General features: G+C 49.7%; 1 protein-coding gene across 5 annotated transcripts in view; it reads right to left on the bottom strand.

The window, feature by feature from the left end:
* Nucleotides 1-20532, bottom strand: part of LOC108934888 (PH and SEC7 domain-containing protein 1-like) — a 42954-nt gene that overhangs the window by 4844 nt on the left and 17578 nt on the right. For 4 of the 5 annotated variants that reach the window (XM_018753075.2, XM_018753071.2, XM_018753073.2 and 1 more), the window contains 9 exons: nt 17924-18094; nt 17633-17713; nt 16883-16995; nt 16576-16634; nt 16304-16393; nt 6246-6289; nt 3101-3294; nt 1969-2039; nt 163-320 (listed from right to left, as the gene is read on the bottom strand). In XM_018753075.2, the coding sequence (XP_018608591.2) occupies nt 163-320; nt 1969-2039; nt 3101-3294; nt 6246-6289; nt 16304-16393; nt 16576-16634; nt 16883-16995; nt 17633-17713; nt 17924-18094 (981 nt within the window). Of the gene's footprint in view, nt 1-162; nt 321-1968; nt 2040-3100; nt 3295-6241; nt 6290-16303; nt 16394-16575; nt 16635-16882; nt 16996-17632; nt 17714-17923; nt 18095-20532 lie in introns of those variants that run through there. The other variant, XM_018753076.2, reaches the window with a different exon arrangement.

Below are 20532 nucleotides of genomic sequence, written 5' to 3'. Positions count from 1 at the left end.
CTCTAACCCTAACCCTAAACACTAACCTAACCCTTACCCTGACCACCTCCAAAGAAGCGGTAAGTACTAGTGATTATTGTAGGCGGGGCCTCGGGTTGATGGTTATTGTGGGCAGGCGTTGGCACAGGAAAGGCAGGGTCGGGTATATAAATCAAAGCTCACGGGGCCTGGAAGAGGTACACCCTCCAGTCGGCAGTACGCAAGTAGAAGACGTTGGGCCTCTTGCTGTAGTCAGCTGCCCGCATGGCCAGCGAATGGTGGATGGACACCGCATTCTTTAGGTCCTCGTCAGATGGCTGCTTCTCTGGCTGGTACTCCCCCTACAGGCCATGGGAGGCACATTTGCTTCACATGTTTTTATGACTTACTGTATGTTATTTTGTTCTTCATTTACCATCATCGCTATGCTTGTAACCTGAAAGTCGCTTGAGAGAAAGACACCTACGTTTAGTTTTACACACATCTCTCCAAAGTGACACAAAACAAAAGTTCGTCAACAGCAGATGAAGAGTTTCAGACCCAGTCACAGGATTTACGACACGCAGCTTCTCTGTTTGAGTTCACCGCGTTGCTGGTTTACATCCCTCTAGTATCTTCTACAGAAGTGACATTCAAATAGCAAATACACGTGGTCCCCAGTTTACGATGGTTCAGCTTACGATTGTCACGCTGCAGACCGGCAGGCTGGAGACAGGTACATAGCGGGCCCAGTCGCAGGTTGGTTTTGTTCTTAAGCTCACGATCCAAAGGGCAGGACACGATCAGGGTCAGGGACAGACGAAGGTCGTACAAGGCGCTGACGTTGATACAAGGGCAAGGCAAGAGTCGTAGGTCGTAGAATACAGGCAAGGATCGATAACCAGAAACAGGGAAACCAAGCAGAACACGATGAAGCTGCTGAGACTGCAAGACCACAGAGGCGATTGCAAAAATCCACGTCGTAACTCGTTTCCGGAGCTCTTATACCCTGGCTGTCAACAAGTAGCCGCAGGTGCTGCCTCTCTGCTTGTTCCCGGGGGCGTGACAACGATTTTTTCAACTTTACAATGGTGAGCTGGCGATAGACATTCGGTAGAAACCGTACTTTGAATTTAAAATTTTTATTTTTTCCCAGGCAAGCGATATGCAGAGCGATACTCTCTCACAATGCTGGGCAGCGACAGCGATCCACATCTCCCAGTCTGTCACGCAGAGGTGTGTATTAGGTGTATCAAATGCATTTTCGACTTACGATATTTTTGACTTACGATGGGTTGCGCGGAACGTAACCCCATCGGAAATTGGAGACCACCTGTAGATAATCACAGCAGATGGTTTTATTCTTCTAAAGGAATGGCTGTGCTGCATACACAAGTAGACGTGAACAAGTATCAATGCGTTCAGTGCTGGTGACTTCCTTCCCAGCAAATCGGGTTTATATCTGAGACCAAAGATTTGTTTCCCTGATGTTCAGAAGACAATAGGGACCATGATGGGGACCAAAGACTGCTGCAGTGCAGCAAGGGTGATGCTGGACGCATACACACGGCTAGACCAGAATACTGCAGGTCAGCTGCCACACCAGACGACTCAGCCGCCCCCTCAGCTTCCTGTGGAACCATGGAGTGGGCGTTCAGGCCAAGACCCTGGCATAATCTCACACCGCAGGGCCAAGACCACCGACCCATATGGACTGTCAGTGTGGTACCAGTGCTATTCTTTAACACCCATCCATTTCTTCTATAACACATTACTGCAGCTTAACAAACAAAGTCAAAATGGACTGATCTCAATTTGGCCAAGCAAAAAGGAATGAGCTAATAAATAACCACATAAATAATACATTTTAATAAATTAATCACATTTTTTCAACTATTATCCTTCAGAGAGGAATGGGAAATTCTCAGGGTGAAAATTTGTTTTATTATATGATTTCATGAGAGGGATATGTAGGTGGGGTCTGACGTTCCGAACATATGGGCGTCTTACCTTCTGCAGGTATAGAATGAGTCCCTTCAGGACGGCACAGAACGTTTTCCACCCTCTCTTTCCCCGTGGAGCTGTGGAGGAAAGGTGTCATATTGAAACCATGCTCATAGCTAAGAGGGAATCACTTAAAGAGAAGGAACACAATAAACCACATTGCCTTGACGTCTGGGTGCTGATGACATGTGTTCACACATATTCTCGGAACCGCTCGTCCCATAGGGGGTCACGGAGCCTAACCCGGTAACACAGGGCATAAGGCCGGAGGGGGAGGGGACACACCCAGGACGGGACGCCAGTCCGCCGCAAGGCACCCCAAACAGGACTCGAACCCCAGACCCACCGGAGAGCGGGACCAGGTCCAACCCACTGCGCCACCGCGCCCCCTATACATGTGTTCACGTTTTAAAAATTATTATTTTCCTCTTATTTGTCCAGTTAGGTAGCTTTTCTTATTTATTCTATTATGGATTTTGGTATCTTTTCATTAATTTCCTTGTTGTGCATATTGTTGTTCCATGTGATCGTGTAGCACGCTGCAGAATGTTCTAGAAACATGAGAACAATGCACTTATAATTTTCTGTTCGCAAATGCGTTAGAGAAGAACCTTGACTAGGCTTGATCGGGATGTTTTGGGAATATCGATGATAAGAAGAAGAGCTAAGTGTTTGTCTTCGGAGCAGAGTTGTGTTGCTTTTGAAGCAGGTTCAGGTGAGGAAGAGAAATAATCTGCCATTGCTGATGTGTAACATCTGGATGGAAGCTTTGCATTAACAGAATGTTCTGAAGCTTTATTCTGCCTCAACCGTCGGTGTCACCGAAGACTCACAAATGATCTGAAAAAGATCAATTCTAGCAGTGCAGAACATGCGGCTTTTCCCGCAGCGAGGACTATGGAGAATCTTGCCGAACTCTGCTGCAGCCCAATCAGAAAGAGTCCCGGTAATTTGCATATCAAAGGGAATGGACGCCTAAGGAGCCCCGCAAAACAGGCTGCGATGGCAATGAAATAGTATGCTAATTAAACAGCCCTGATCTCATGGAAGGGAATTAAGCTCAAGGACAGCAGGGAATGCGGTTCATGGATTGGGTATAGGGAGGATCAACGAGGTAGGTCTTGGACCAGGTACGCACTTCTTTTGCCATCGGAGTCAGCGTGGACTTTGCGCACAAGGAAGCCAGTCTTGTAGAGGGGGGCACCGGGCTGTGGAGTCACTCCTGCCAGGGACCCCCCACTTCCGCCAGCACTCCGCTTCGTGCTCCGGGACGTTGAGTTGCCTCGGCCATCGCCCAGCTCCGAGAAGGACTTGCGCAGCCCCTCCTCATCCCTGGGGGGGCAGAACACGTGAGCTGGCATGCTTCCTTTTGCCGGTACCACGTTACCCAACCATGCAGCCAAACTCCTCAGGAAGGCTAAACTAATCTGTGAAACCCAACTTCCACGACCTGATAGCTGGAAGGAGACACAATAGAATTGCTTCTAGATACTTCTGGAGAGTGTGTTTCTGAACAGGACAGAAGGTGGTGCAGAGGTCAGATTTGCTGCCTTGAATTCAAAAGACCTAAGTTCAAGCCCCACCTCCTGCCACCTTGACCAAGGTACTTACCCTGAACCGAACACAGTAAAAAAAAATGACCCAGCTGTATAAATAGGCAAGTCAATTCAACTAGCTTTTGAGAAAAGCCACACACACTGGCTGAAGCTACTTGTCCCAAGCAGGGTCACGGCAAACCAGAGCCTAACACAGGGCACAAGGCTGGAGGGGGAGGGGACACCCCCAGGACAGGATGCCAATCCATCACAAGGCACCCCAAGTAGGACCTGAACCCCAGACCCACCAGCAAGCAGGACTCAGCCAAACCCGCTGCGCCACTGCAACCCCCAAGAAAAGCCTCAGCTAAATAATTAAATAAATAGAGAGCCTTTCTGGGTTCTTTTTGGTTTACGTGAAATCAGCATGGTGGCAGAACAATCTTATGTCAGCTGTGTGGCCAGAGTTGCAGCAAAGGAGGGTGTTTCTTTGTGAACACAGAATGTGATAGGCGGAAGCAACATCAAGCGGATTACACCGTGATGTTGACCACAGTATGAGGCGCCCATGATGGAAAACTGCCAATAACCCTGAGCATGTTGCCACAAAGTGAGTGAGAAACATGGTACAGGATTGGGATTGTTGCCTGGTAACCGCCAGCCCGCTTGAAGCCCACGGAATGTGTAGGAGAGGGTAAGAGAAGAAGAAGAAGAAGGGGGAGCTAGGGAGTAGAGAGGTGCGATGGGTGGATGTATCAGAGTGCGTTGTGATGGACCAGAGCCTGCTTGGAAATCTGACCTCACCTGCAACTATAGAAGAAAAACAGACACGTGGTTTGAGGCCGTGATTGAGGTCATCGCCACAGTCAGAATCAAACTATTCAACTGGGCACGAAAAATAGCTAAAGATGCTGCAGGTGATTGATTGAACCCTTTAATTTAAATTAATTTATTTAGCTAATGCTCTTCTCTAAAGCTACTTACACTGATTTACCTCTTTAGTTGGGTCAGTTTTCCTGTACTGCTTCAGCGTAAGAATCTTGATCGGGAGTATTACAACAGGAAGTGGGATTCAAACCTGGTTCCTCTGAGTGCAAGGCAGTGGATCTAGGTACCATGCCAACTTCTGTACCCTCCTTCCTTCACCTTCCCTCCACCTCCTTCAGTTTACAGTTGATTAAACCTCAGGCCAAGTGAGGAAGGAGGATCGGTTCACATACAAAGCATGGGAAACTTAGATGTCAGACGCTTAAGTACTATCTTATGCTTGTAAGCACAAGAGCTGCAGCGTGTCTGACTACGTGAGGGCGCACGTGCGTTTACATATGGGTGTGGGTGGCGTGTGCGGACATGTGTGCATGCTGTAAAAGGGAGCTCGTGTAAGTGCATAACAAGTGACTGTCTTTATACGACACAGAAAGTGATGCTAAAGCTCAGGATTTGTTCCTAAGGTTACCTTCCAGCTGTGCCGTGGGAGCGTTTTGTGCGTGCATGTGTGTGTGTGTGTGTGTGTGTGTTTGACTTCAGTCCTCTCTACAAAGACACATGTGTGGAGTGAGGACAAGTAGCTATGGAGATGTAGCTATGAAACGGTAGCTACGGAGCGGTAACTATAGCAACAAGGCCTGGTAAAGCTGGAGTCATAATTGGCAGCCCTGAACATCCCCACAGTTGGATCCAGAATAGCAACCCCTGACAACCCTTTGTGCTTCGCAAAACACACACCCCGGCACACACACGCACACGCAGGGGTGGAAACACACTGGCAACCCAGGTGCTGCTAAAGAAATCGATCCGCTCCCGCACTGCGACGCCTCCACCGTCACAGATGCACATGCAGGCCACGTGTGTGTGTCTGTGTCGTGTCTTAATCAATGGAGGCTGGCGTTTAATACTGTATGCATGGCTCCAGATATTCTCTATTAAATATCCACATGATCGCATATTAATGAAAGAAAGGATCATTGATAAGTTATGAGAAAACAGCTTATTTTTGGCACAGCTTGCGATCGGAAAATCCTCCATGTGACGGATCTCTCCCGCCAGACCCGCTCGAAGGGCTGATCGGTGATGAATAAAGGAGTGCTCCTTCCCTCTCACTCGGCCTGTCTCTCCCAGCGCCGGTGGGACCCTCCGCGGCTTGGCGTCTGGCGTTGCGAGGCAACGTGCTGCGTTGCGCCGCTGGCCAGCGGAGGAGATGTAACGGCGTGTCAAACCGAGCTAAATTATTCATTCACCGCTCATCCATTATTGATCAGCTCATCGCGGCGCACGGGACAACAGATCGGTCTCGCCTAGTGGCAGGACCGCGCTGAGCGGCTCAGGCGCTAGCGAGAGCCATGTCCGGTTTGTGGTGTTTGTCGCCTAGGCAACATGCATCAATCACATCACAGACACACCACCTCACGCGCGGTAACGGACGGACATCGGTCATGCACCGGGCCACATTCTGCAGGTCTTACTAAGTACTTTTAAAATTAAATTCTATTCGGTTCTTCGACCATCTGTTCACAGCTATTCATAACCTAAGTTATTCAATAGAGTGATTCAGACCTGAGGCTCAGCAAAAGTGACCAAGATCTTCGAAGACGATTAACGCGCAGCCCTGAGTTTCACGCACGTCTCCGAAGCTATATTTTGTGTGCACATTCAAAGATAATTCACATGCATAATTTTTCTATACACAGTATCTCATATGAATCGATGAACACACACGAGCACACAAAGGCAGATGATAGTCCAACCTACACGGTCCACTGTAGCTTCTCGTTCTTGATGGAATTGTACAGCGCCTGGGGATGAAAGGAGAAACGTAGTCAGTTTTGGTGGCCTGCATGCCTCCATATGTCAGTGCACGTGTGTCTGACTGCGTGTGCATCTGTGCTCGCGCCACTTTGTATGCGTTGAATCCGGGTGACCCTCTGCAGGTGTGATCTTGCAACTTTAAATAGTACTACTGGCGACTCATTTTAAACGCAATAACTATCCAGGGCTGGAAAGGCTCCAAAACAGTGGACAACTTTAAAATCACGGGCGACACTATATGATTAAGTCATTTCATCTGATAACTTAGTCCACGCTATTCACAGTGGTGTGTTTGTATAATGAATTACTTACAATGATTTGCCCATTTATACATTTACATTACATTTATTCATTTCGTGCAACAGGGTAATTTTTGCTGTATTAGCTGAGGATAAGTACCTTGCTCGAGGGTACTGCAACCTGAGCAGGGATTCAAACACAGGTCCTTTCAGTTCATATTCAAAATTCCAAAGCTGTCAAAATGCACTACCTGGGCTTGATGAATCCTAGAAAGGCGTTTATGAAAGAAATGCATTTTAAATATGTTGCCATTGATGAAAAGAGCGGGCAGTCGTTTAAGCCCAAATCGACAGCGAGAGCCAATCAAACACCTTATGGTTCCAACGGACAACTACCAACAGCAGTCCATCAGAGGGACATCGTCGCCGGGCCGTCACCAACTGTCCTGGTACCCAAAGCCTCCCGGTCCGTGCTCCTATTCCTTCTCACTACTTTCAGGCCTGTCGATTACATTTCCGGAGATGACCCATCACACTTTCAGATCTTCAGCTCTGCATTCCATTCAGAAATAGCAACGAGGCACAGCGGTGGTTCTTCTTTCTTTGGAGGAGGGACTATGGTGATTGCCTTAACCTGTGTCCTTTGGCAGAGACGTGCACGGGGAAATGTCCCTGACAGAGGACAGGCTGTCTGCAACAAGAGCGCTGGCAGACAGTCCTGCTGGGAAGCTGCCCATATCAGTATGAAAGGAGAGGAACGGAGCACAGAGGACTGATTCAGGCCGGCCTTCCAAACTGGGTTACAGTGGGCCCCAGTATTGCATATTTGCTTAGCAGATGATTTCGATTGTGCCTTTTTTGCCAGCTGTATTACGATGTGCATAAATTTCAGCAAAATTCATCATATTAAGGGTGCAGCAGCAGATTGCCTCAAGGGATTGCAGCCCGCCGATTTCCAGTCACACATGGAACTGTGGTTCCTTAACCACTTTCTTCTGGTCAGGACAGATTGTGAGCATGCAGCAGCCCACCAGGCTGCACCTGCAGCTCCTCATCAGGCCTTCACCCGCTGGGACGGATCCCATCAGGCCAGGTGGCCTCTATTTCCACACTAACTGTGAGTGGTGCGTGTGAGTCAGGGCTGAGGTGGCGGACTTCTCAAAACAGTGTGGTGTCACTGCAGCATGGCCACTTATGCACTTGAGGCCACAGGTTCGAACATGCACGTAGGCCCCCCGCATATTTGAATTCTAAAAACAACTTGATGGGCTCACTCAGCTGTCTTCTCTAACACCAACAATCACCTCCTCTGATGAGAACACTCCGGACTCTCCAGCCTCTGCTGGATGGCTCTGGGTTCTCACCCACCCACACACCCACTCAGCCACCATCTCCTCTCAAGCTCAGTTACTCATCAACCCTGCAGCAGAAGGTACAAGCCTTGAAATGTACCATTCTCAAAGAAGCTCACTGTAAAAAAAAGTCATTAATTGCTAAGAACGGATGCAGACGACACCCAGGGTACAGACTATACACCTTTCGGTTTGCGCTGTGTCCCTGTAGGCGAGATAAAACACTTAAAAGTAAAACTTTCTGGTAACACACCACGTTTTTATATCATTGCCAGTCTGCATTGTGACCAATATATTGCCATCAACTTGGCAGACACTGCTTTACCCACAATGCATCACTCTGATGTCACTGTTCCGCCGAGAGATTTTCTGACGGTTGGTGCCCAGGCTTGGAGCACCAAGTTGGTAGCACTGCCCAGAGGACGAGCACGGACACAGAGGGAATGTGAATAACGGTAGCGATGGGATGAGATTTCATACAAGACTAAGCTAATTGCATTGCTTCACTCCCAAATTTATTCTCTCAGGCTCATGCTCACACATCTGTGAGTCCACAGCACATGGCATTGTGGGAAAAAAAACACGACACCTACGGCACCGATTGCAGTGTCGAGGACGATATCTTGGGGATGAAATATGCGGAGAAAATGAATGTCGAGTGAATACACTGATGACCAGTGAGGATGTAGTGTGAGGATGAGCCAGCCAGGCTAACTTTTGACGTGAAGATAACACCATCAGGTTGAGGTTAGCTACACAGGTGCCCCCAATAAATTAATGTCAATTTAAAGACAGCTCCAACAGCCGAGGATCATGACGGCCCATACATGTCAGTGTGAAGATGATCCCTTCACAGAAGGAACAGTTTGAATATGATCTCCATCTAAGATTTAACAAAGACAAACTCAGTTGAAGGTGTGTAGACAATTCCACCAGGTGATATGAAACATGTAGATGGTCTCGCTGGCTGGAGATGCATGATGAGATGCCAGGTGAGAACTATACCTTTCTCTTCTTGCGTGCCTGTGGATGGTTCTGCCCATCTTGGGCCTTGCCCAACAGGTCAGGGAACACCAGGGGCTTGAGGGAACGTGAGCGAGGCGTGCGCGGGAAGCGGAATGGATCCATCACCCGGAAGTCGCGCCCGTAACGTACGGAACACAAAGAGCGGGACCGCAAACGGCCCGCTGAGTGCAGGCTGTTGACCCCGATCATGGTCGCTTTCCGAGTAGAGTTCGGGGCGACGCCGGGGCCCGGGGTTGGGAAGCAGGACAGCAGGGTTGCTTTGGGGTAGGTGCACACAGCGCTGAAACCTGTACCCAGCCCTCCACAGACTGTGGCCCAGCAGGTGAAGGAACCCCTCTTCCCCTTCCGCTCGGTGCTTTTTTCCCCCTTCAATGTTTATGCTCTAGTGCAGAAGGCTCCTTTTCTTCTTGGACTCCTAGCCAATGGTGTTGCTAAGCTGATGCTCGGGATCTCAGGATTTCTGTCTGGGTGGCGGCGTGTGACATCAGGGCTGCAAAGAAGAGAGCAGGAAGTGTGGCTTGCTTCCCTCAACTGTCATGGAGCCTTCTTGCGTCTGGGAGGGAAACTCATTAATAATACCGGCACTACAAGCTCCTTCTTCAGTATAGACCTTCATGGCATAACCACGTCATGTCCAGGTTCAAGCGGTAAGGCACTCACTGACAGCCGAGCAGCACTCTGGGTCTCCCACCAAAAGAATACGAAAGCGAGCCTATGGAGTCGTGCACCGCCTGGCCTGTAACTATCCACCGATCTTTGGAGCGAGCTTCCCTGTGCGTTGCAAATTCATCACAGGTGACAACAAATACACAAGAGGCTGGTGAGAAATGAGACGACCCTCACGCGCGGACAGGAACACATACAAACAATCGCACTAACGCGGGGGAGGTGAGAAAACGGTGTTGAGACCGCAAGGTTTAAGCGGAGGTGCGGATGGTCGACACTGGATGCAGGGAATGAACTCGCTGTCGTACACCTGCAGGCGGGGGAGAGCTGGAACGCATGCACACATGCACGCACGCGCACGCGCGCACACACAGCAGGTGGACAGGGGGAGAGATGTACTTCCTCCCACTCACTAGCACAGATTCCAAAACCCCACTCGATGGTCACGCCACCAAAGGTAAAAGGAAAACATCGAGGAAGTGAAAATCAAGGATCCGCAGCAAGTCCATGTGGGGAAAAAAGATTGCTGCTGCAAAAGAGATCGCTGTGGAGAAGCTGCTTCCTGTACTAAAGGGAGACGACTGTATCCTGTTGCACCAAACGGATAGTCTCCGCTGGAGTAAGGAGGATGACCGACACCTCTCGATCTCAAGGCGTCGGAAATCCGTCTTTCTTGCCGTTGCCCCAGTTCCGAATTCCAGAGACCTCACCGATCTCCCCTCGAAGGAGAAGAACCTGATGCTTCGCTACCACCCCTTTGTGTTGATCCCGCTCTTCCTGCGTCAGTTTTTTCTTTGATCCACTCTCGTTTTTTTGTAAACCTCCTTCCGCGGTTTCATGCAGAGCGGCTCAAGTGCCACCTTCGCCGTCGCTCCCTTGCAAGCCTTTTGCTTCTCCCTTCTTTCCAAGGGCTGCCGCCAATTTTTTTTGTCCCCCGCTGCAGATAGAAACTGCCTGAATTGCAGAGGAAAAGTGACCTGATGGGGCCCGAGATTTGCCCCTCCCCCTCCCTCTCTCTCACTTTCTCGCTTGCACACTCCCTCCCTCTCTCTCTTGCTCGCTCGCTCGCTCGCTCCCTCTCTCCTTCCATGCGTACCTCGCTCCCCCTCGCTCCCCGTCTCTCGGCAACGAATCACGGCTTCGCAAACCGCTCTGTCCCTTTCTCCAGTATACACCAATTAGCATTCAGCACTCATCGCTACAGTGAGGTGTGCTCAAGGTAAGGTGAGCGAGAGAAAGTGAGTCGACAAGGAACCACTGGGATAGACTAGAACTCTGCGATGCGGTTCAGATGGCAGCAGACTAGCTGAAATCACGCTGACCGATCAGATCCAGACAATATTCACATTGCAAGTGTTCGAGATACTTGCTCATGCCAGTGAACCGAGTCTTTTTACAAATTCATTGCGTATCTGGAACCATTTAATTATATATGCGTTTGACCTACATATTCATAGACGGATGGAGAAACGAATAGACGGCATTCTACTACACTGACAGCTTTCGGTTGAAAAAAGAGACCACAGAAATCTGAGGTTTACCTTTCAAAGTACCAGCAAGTGGACAGAGGTCCTTAGAAATGCAGATGAGCGATGGGAAAGAACCGCTGTAAACCTCACAGTTATCGTGGTACGATAGATGTCAATCGCGAGACTGCATTATCTGCGAACGGATACCCATTTGAACTCTGCATCTGTTCCTAATATGTATTTTTGGTTTTAATAATAATCGCGAGAATTCTGCAGCCCCATCCTCGACGGAGTTCTGACGGCGTGAGGAATCATTGGAAGGGAAGGGTGCCGCGGCCCTGCTTGGAATGAGAAAAGTGCATCTGTCGTCGATGCTTTGCATGCAGATGGAGAATCTGCACATCCACCTGTGCCGTGCATGACGTGCCACCTCCGGACAGACTTGACCGACAGGAAACGGATGCCGATCGTGTGACAAACCCTCTGCTTCGTGCGGACACGCCGAGTACCCGAAACAGTAACACTACGGCCACTTGCTGTTTTCTCTAACGGGATTTTGACTCTTACGAAAGCTTTTCCTTCAGCCAATAAATTAAAAATGTGAACAGCTGCATTTGCGAGGGCTCGTAACATTGGAAATGATAACACGGAGAGAAAGCCGACACGGTGAGAAGATACGGCCCCCCGCCCCGGCCGGTGTTAGCAGTGAAACGGCTCACAGAGCAGGACCCAGCTGATCCCGGCGATGATCTTTCAGCGTGTCTCATTAAAGTGTGACCTTGTTCTTTCATTCCGGGCTGTGGATGCTGTCGCCAGGCAACCCGGCGGAACCCAAACGGGGACCGTGGTGTCCTTCCACGTTCAAGTAGAGGTGCTCACGCCGCACGTTCAATTACACACAAACACATACGCACTCAAATATACCAACGCGCGCACACACAGAGCACTCGCCCTGCGGAGTTTCCCTGAACGCGCTCCGGCATCTCTGTGCTACCCTCCTCTTTGTAACCTACTTCTGTGGTCCACGTGTCATCAGTCCCAGGGATGGGGGGGAGGAGATGGAGGTGGGGGATGAGGAGTGGTGAGCCAGGTGCGCTGAAGGTGTGCCTACCTGCTCGGACGTGTGGAGGCAGCTGCAGGCTTAGATCACCCACTGACCCAGGTACGAGGCCTTGGGTAGGCTCTGGCATCAAGCCTTGTAAGGGCGGTAGGGGTGCGGGGGCCTGTATTTGACCTACTTACACAGTTGGACGCAGAACAGGCCCACTCAGGTGGGACACCATACTCGAGGGTACGGGGTGGTCCCCGAGCTGTGCGCGCACGCTCGCTTGTGCACGCACACACTCACAACGTGAGGACCTGTGACGCACAGCAGCACCGCATCATAACCGTCCGACCGCAGCGTCAGTCCCAAAAGCTGCAGGGAGAGAGAACAGCAGCGAGCCGTCCTGCTCCCCGACGGTAACTTCGGACGCGTGCGGCTCTCGCTTTTTATCGGCGATGCGGATTCTGAAATAATGACCTTTTTCATCAGACTTTTGGGGGGGTTTCATTGCTTGATCCATCTAATTTTTCTGTCGATAGTGTGAGGCAAGGCAGGACGACAGATGAAGAAAGGGGGAGAGAGATAAAGAGAGAGAGAGAGAGCTGTAGTGTTAGAAGAGCAACATCAAGGCTCATCCGACTTTCAATCCTACTGACGTATTCAGCTGGGTATTTTACTGGAACAATTCAGATCACTTTTAATACCCGTCTCCAGGGCGTAAGACCAAGACCCTTCCGGGGATTTATAATGGCAGTGCTCAGGTTACAAACCTATTTGTGTTCGCCTGCTGTTCAAATTGCTGTCTTTTGGATCTGCTGACCTTTCAGTTTTAGGTAATTTGACAAGGAGACTCGCAAATAACCAAATAACCGGGTTTGTGATAAACGCATCAGGGTGCTTTGTTAATGTTGTTTGGCTGGTTTCTGTTTGACCGCTGGACCGGACAGAGTGCAGGCCCGCATCAAACAACAGCATGCCAGAAATTCTGAACATATGGTCCCGCCCCCCCCTCCCGCACCGTCTACTCCGCACACGCACCCAACCTCCTCCGGCTGCGCTCGGTGCATGCCTGGATCTCTCGACTACAAGGGGACCCCCCGTGGGGAGGTGGGATGCAGTGCACCTGTTCCCAACAGGTAACCAGGTCAACCGAACACCTGAGTGAAGTGAGGAGTGTGTCACAAAGGAATGGGGAGGGTAGCAATCTGTTCTCAGCATCATCGCCAAGTCTCACACCATCTTTATTTTTAATCAGCACCGTTACACTAATACAACTTATCTTTGTGTGAGATTACTGATTTTTTTTTTGCTCATTTGCAGGTGGTGTAGAGATTTTGCCTGTCTTCAGATTTTCAGCAGCTGAACCGAGTGACCTTTTTCATTTTTTGGTTATACTTTGTGTCTGGGCTCAGTCAGTAGTGTAGCAGTTAATGACAATGACTTGTAATTTAAAGGTCGTCAATTCAAATTCGGCTTCGGCCTGTTGTAAATCATTGTAAAAAAAAGGTGTCAGCTAAACACTGTATGCCACCTTGCAGAAGGGTGTCAGATAATAATGGTTAATAATAAGTGACTAGTAACTCTGTATGTGAATAGAAATGACAAAAATCAACAATTCTGTTAATATCAATAAAGTCCTTTATGATCTGCATAAAACTGAAAAGGGTGGGAGGAAAAGCAAAAAATGAGGGAGTGAGAAATGAGCGAGAGGGAGGGGGGGGGGGGGGGGGAGGGTGGTAGGTTCTCGCTCCAGCCTCCGCATTATAACTGGGTTCAACTGAAAATAAAACTCTATGCACGCAAAGTCAACGGCGGGGGGGTTGGGGGGGGGGTGCAGAACGAGGCGCAAACCAGAGAGAGGTGCGAGGGGAAGGCGGTTGGGATGGAAACAACAGAAACTCCATGATATCAGGCCCAAGCTGTGTTTTGAAATGCATTTTGCCACAAATATGCCCGAGGGGATGGTTCATGTGTCTGTTTTTTGTGTTGTTAGATGTCAAGCAAAGCACCTAGGGAGGTAGACGAAGAGGCAGCCAGTGAGGCTCGCGACCAGTGAACCGATAGGATTGATGACCGGTCAGGAACTGCGATCAAAAAATAGGGAATAAGAACTGGCTAAGAAGAGAGTAACGAGGGGGAAATGATGGGGGGATGGAGGGTCCACTGAAGGACTGGTGAGACAAAGAGGAAAGGAGACTGACGTTGTACCAGAGGATAATGAATGTGAGTGGAGGACAGTTGGAGGCATAGAGAAGGAGGGGGTTGGAAAGGAGTGGAAAGAGAGCAGGAGAACAGGCTGGGGGCTGATGGGAAAAGATCGTGGGAGGAGATGCTGCATGAAAGACTGCACAGATTTCTAGCGGTAATAATTTTGCATTAACAAAAAGTCTAGGTCACTGGGTTCAAGCCGAGCTCTTTTACAGCACAGCGCAGGCCAGCAGTTAGCTGTGTACATTAATGCAGATAATGCAGCAGTGGCTGTAGGGGCTTCTGCGTTCTTTGTTTCCAAGCCTGGAACTAGAGCAAATGTTTCTCTATGAGCTTCAGACCGTCACGCGGAACACAGGGAGCCGGGACGGCTGAACCCAAGCGCAAGGCTGTTCGTCTGAAGTTGAGGGAAGAGGCAAGTTCTCAAAACCAGGGAGAGGCGAAGGGTCGGTCGATCGGCGAACGGGACAGGAACGAGGATCCGTGGACGTGGTCGGAAAACGAAGCAAGGAGTCAGAAAACCGAAGATTGTGAACAGAGAATAGAGTAAGTGTGCGCGCGAAGTAACGCGAGGAAGGGCGGTTGTCCCAAACGAGATTCCGCAACGGTACGGGAGCTGAAGAGGGTCTTTATAGGGTGAGCGATTACTCAGGAGCTAGTGCGGAGTCAGGTGTTGTCGCTTGTGTTGTGGGCGTGGACGTGACACAGATAATAGAGGAGGCAAGACTTTCGGACCGATGAGGGTGGATGCAAATGCAGACCACAGTGGTCAAGACATTTTAAAAAATAAAAAATAAAGTTAAAAAAAAATTGTAGGAAGGTGATCAGGATTCACCTATCCTGCATCACATGCGCCTACTCGTGCAATGAACATCGGTGCATCAAGTGGAAAGTAACAAACTAGGTTTACTTAAGAATCGCGTCTGCAGCTATGTCTCTTTTTCCTAATGCAATGCACAAATTGTATTTTCGCTGAAATGTATGTCTCTTTGGAGAAAAGCATCTGCTAAATGGATAAATGTAAATGTCAACTTGAAAGCCATCCCACGGCATTGGTGCGTTCATGGAAGATTTGAGTCTGGCTGGACACCGACGAGCGGGATGTTGATGCTTTATGAACAACTACAAAGGGACCAGTTCAGCATAGCTCCCTGAGAAAACTGTCCCTTAGGTCCGGCACAACTGCTAGAAAAGCTCCTGTTGATCCAGTGTTATTGCCTGAGAAAATTGCCTTTGACTGGTTGGTTGATGGTACAGCAAGGTACTTGGTCTGCACCAGGACCACTTTGCAGATGTGATCTACTGGACCAAGACCACTTTGGAGATCTGATATACTGGGCTAAACCTGGTTTGGAGCTCTAGTTTACTGGACCTTACGACTTTGGAGCTCTGATTTGCTGGACTATGCCCACTTTTTTCGCTGAGATCTACTAGGCAGGCCTGGTTTGGAGCCCTAGTTTACTGGACCAGCACCACTTTAAAGTTCTGATCTGTGGGGCCAGGATTACTTTGCAGCTTTGGAGGACTACTTTTGGAGTTACTTCGGAGCTATGGTCTGCTGGGCCAGGCCTGGTTTGGACCTCTGGTCTACAGGACCAGGACCACTTTGGAGCTGTGATCTGCTGGGTCAGGCCCAGTTTTGCTCCTGCTGCCATAGAATACTGTATATCGGTCTCCCGCACCACATTTACACGCAAATATACAGAGATGTAAATGCACATACTACACACATAATATATATTAACCCACAGAGAAACACACAAACAGAGCCAAGCTGTATGTTTTCATTTCACTCTCATAGACACAGAGATTCCCGCCTGCAGTAAAATCATCCACCTGAGCTCCCATATTTGCCATCAGGCAGTTCTGTTCTCAGTCAGGTGAACACAGATGGCTTTCGGATTCTGTATGCTGTGTGTGTGTGTGTGTGTGTGTGTGTGTGTGTGTGTGTGTGTGTGTGTGTGTGTGTGTGGGGCCTTGTCCCACAGCCACCCACCTTGAGCATCTCTTTGGGGAAATCCTGTCCGTCGTTCATGCCCTCCAGGTTGCTGATGAACTGCATGCAGGACATCCTCCTGCCAATGTTCTGGGGACAGCAGGGGTAAAGAGGAGTCACTACCAGTCCACACCCCTCGAACCATTACCCCTCCCTACAGATACTGTTCTAATAGTGACAGCCAATCACCATTCAGACTTTGACACCTGGTTGAGAATGACAGTCAATCACAGTGCATTGACACTCCCATCTCCAGCCTCTGTGTAACTCACCTGGCCATGCAGGTCAGTGTTGAGCAACATCAGGGCACAGGTGAGGGCATGGACACTGTCTGAAGAGACCGTGTTGGGGCGGGGGCAAAACGAGAAGGAAAAAGAGAGCTTTATAACACAATGACCTGGAATGAGGCCACAAAAAACAACAGGCAAAAGTAAATATAATCAATAATTTTTAGTAATTTATGAAGACTTAATTCTAACAAATGACTCCATTATGGAGGGTTTTACAGCAAAGGGCTGGAAACACCAAAAGAAAGATAATCTACGAGAACGAAAGATTGATCGTGCGTCTCCTACCTACCCTCACACGGAACGGTTCCCGGGTTGCACTGGAGGTACCTCCTGGAGAAGTGGGACAGCACCCGCTCGCGCTCCTGCGTCTCCCCCATGAGTGCGAACTCCCTCAGGAAAGCTCTGAATCAGAGACGAACGTGTTGGGGCGGGGATTTGATTTCAGTACTGGGAGCTGGGTTAGGTTTATAGAGTTAGGGCTTTAGTTATTGGAGAGCTGGGGTAATAATTCAAGACTGGCTGTATCATTAAGCTCTCAGTGGTGGGGGGTACATGACTGCACTATTGGGGAAGAGCGATGATCTCTGCTGGGGGCAAAGTTATGCTTTTAGTATTAGGGTGGTGGGATTATGCTTTCAGTATCTGTGGGTGGGATTATGTGCTTTGTAATAACTACCCCCCCCCCCCCCAAATAGGGGGCACACACATCACTGTGGGAAACACAAAAATGTACCATCTTACTGCAAAAACAATCTGTACTGAAAAGAAAATGTACTCTCTCGATTTTGCAGAAGAAACATTTTTTTTGGCTACCACCAGCAGATGGCAGCATTTCCCACAAAGCATTAAGAAGCAGTAGGACAGTTAAGCCAGTATAGGTAATTGTCAATTATGTACTGCAGATCAGTTCCTAGGAAGGTGAGAGAAAACCTAATTTTTCGTTGAGGAAGACTAAAATCTTTCACGGTGACCAATACTTCCATCATTCTTTGAAACTCGGAGAGTAGGCCAACCAATACAAATGAAGTTCAGGACTCACCGGAGTGCCTGGTCAATAGTCTGATTGGTGAAATCAAAGAAACCCAGATACTCCTCGGCGACCATGCGGCTGAAGTCGTTGCTAGAGAGATGAAGGACGGAGAATAAGAGGGAAAGGGAGATGGTCGGATAAGTTTCAGTCAGACACCAAATTCCAGACATCTGATTCTCAAGGAAATAGAAAAATCAGAGAAGCCTGATATGCTGATGTGTTAAGTTTCATCAGTTGTGTGGAAAAGAGCAAAACTTCAGGTTATGCATAAATGGACCCAGTCAGGTGAACGGAATTTACTTCTTGCTTAGGTGCGGGGCCACGTCAGACCTCCGGAAGCCATCCAGGTGGTAGAGTCGCTTGGCCAGCCGTTTGGCCGCCTCCAGGTCGGCCTTGTTGCCGTTGGTGAGGGTATCGGTGCTGCCAAGGCCCAGGCGCTCACTCAGGTCCCGATCCAACTCCAGCTTCTCCCTGGAGGGGGGGGGGGCGGTATTCCAAGGGGCGTCAACATGAATTGAACTGAAACACTCTGGGTTCTGTCCATGAGTCTGGGTCCTGCCCTTCAGTGAGAAGCTATGTGGGATCTTCTTGGGAAACAAGTGGAGTGAGCGGAAACCAGAGCTGTCCTACATGAGTTGCACACTGACCCCCCCCCCCACCCAGCAACTTCTGTTCTATCGGGGCTAAAAATAATCTCCCATTTCCTCTATTGACCGGTTCCTCTAGCAGCTTCAATGTCTCACCACCCTCTTCCTTTTTACTGCCTTTAGGTGTTCAGGGAGCTGAATTATTCCCTAGGCCTCGCTTTGATGTGCGAGTTTTTGTGTGTGCTCTGACAAGTTGGCGTCGTACACAAACGTACGAAAATAGAAATATACGATAAACAAAGCGCCCTGAAGGACTGCTGAGGAACCAGAGGGGCGGAAGCTAATGGCAGTGATAATGGAGACAGCGGTAATGGCAAAAACAACATTAATGATAACAAGCTCACAGTGCAGAACACCCCCACTCTAACACACACACACACACACACACACACACACACACACACACACACACACACACACATAGAAACCAGGTCCTGGCATCATCCTCACTCTGACCAGAGGAGGTGACTCCCCTAGACACTTAGATGTGGGTTCTTTCTCGCTCTGGGAACTGGAGTGGAGGTTCTCCTCCAAGATGTAGACACCCGGTTGGGATATTGCCCCCTTCTCCATCCCCACTAAAACAGTACCAGCGGGTCAGAAACTCTGGGGTCGGAAGTCGAGCAAAGCCGAGTGGACGCAAGGCCCTGGTGCCTCCGGGTTAGACCCAACACACAGGACCCAAACGATAGTCAGCGGTGACTGAGCGCAGCACACTTGGTCGAGTTCCTCACAGCGGCGGTTCTCCCCTGTGAGTTACCGCTGTCCACTGAGCACGAGGCCCATTAATCATGTAAATTCCCCGTCGGCTGCCTCTGGAAACGTTTTTTTTTTTTCTGGCTTGTAAAGCGTGATGTGTTAATATGTCTGAGAATGGGGGCGATTTCAAGGCCTGCAGTGGCTGCAGTGACACAGAGATGCCATAACAGGTGAGACACCTCTCAGCACTGACATCATCACATTCGGTACCATTACTACTAGTCAAAAAAAATAATTAAAAAAAAATCCTTAAACACTATTTGTTTGATACATCTGTACAAAATGACAATTTTAGGTTTGCACTCTAAGCCACGATGATACAGAAGGGTAATTTTTACTGTATCAAATCAGGGTAAGCATGGATATTACAGCAGGAGCAGGGATTCGGACCCGAGTCGTCTGAGCAGAAGGCCACGGCTCCGACCACTGTGCCACCCACTTTCCATAACAACAACAACACGACGACACGACATAATAACGGCACGTTAAATTTTCACGAGTTCATGAGTCCGATAATGAACTGGATTTTTTTCGGGTGCCAGGAGATGCTAATGCCTCTGCAGGGGAATATTCCTCTGCACTGCTGTGGTAAAACATCCATTCCTCTTAACGTCCCAACAGGACACTCACCTGAACCTCGCCCGGCGCTGGGGGGTCCAGCACTCCTCCAGTGTTGTCCCCCGGCCTGGCCAGCAGAGCACGGCGCTCATCTTTCCTGTGGACTCAGCCCCCCCGCGACCCCCTGCCCGCTGCACTGCTACCCTGCTTGTTCCCGAACGGGGGCGCCGTGGCCCTGGGGCCCTCATAGTCCCCCTCCTCTGGCCCCTGCAGACCCCCTGGCCTTCTCCTGCTTTCCTGGCTCCTCTCGTCCCTTCCAGGGTGCAGCCCTCCTCCTCCGTTCTATGGGTCCTTCCACATCCTCTCCGCTTCCTTTCCACTCCTCTCGTTGGCTCTCCTGTTGATCGCCTTCTCTTGTGACCGTGTCCGCTGCGAGACCGTCCCCAATCCAGAGCGCTGCCTTGCTCAGAGTCACCCCCCCCCCCCTTCCCTCTCTCTCTGCTCCTCCCCTTTCGTTTCCAAACTTTCGCAAATATCCCCTGCCGATTTTGGCTGCGGTGCTTTGCTCTCCAGATTCTCACTTCAACCCCTTTGTGCCTCTACTGGTGCGACAAGCAATTCTTTTTTTTAGAGTAAACAGCTGCTCTGTCCATCTCCTCGTACCTCTACATGGGTTGGTCCCACCCGGCTTGTCTGCGCGCGCATTGCGATCAGTGATCAGAAATGAAAAAATAATTAATTAGCATCGCTTTGGGCAGCCTTTGCACAAGATGCCCTGCTTGTGTTTACCGCTCATGTTTACGATTCATTTCTCTACGCCATTGGTCTCACGCGTGAATACACTCATGTTTTCCCCTGCCGTGCCAGAGATCCACAAAATGCGGGGTCTTCGTGGCACGCCAGCCCCGCGTCCAATTAGGCCCCCTACACAATGGTGCTCGGCGG

Source organism: Scleropages formosus, chromosome 3 (assembly GCF_900964775.1).
Source record: "Scleropages formosus chromosome 3, fSclFor1.1, whole genome shotgun sequence".
In the NCBI taxonomy this organism is placed as follows: domain Eukaryota; kingdom Metazoa; phylum Chordata; class Actinopteri; order Osteoglossiformes; family Osteoglossidae; genus Scleropages; species Scleropages formosus.
The sequence above is the reverse complement of the archived record's forward strand: the minus strand, read 5'-3'. Positions and strand labels throughout refer to the sequence as shown.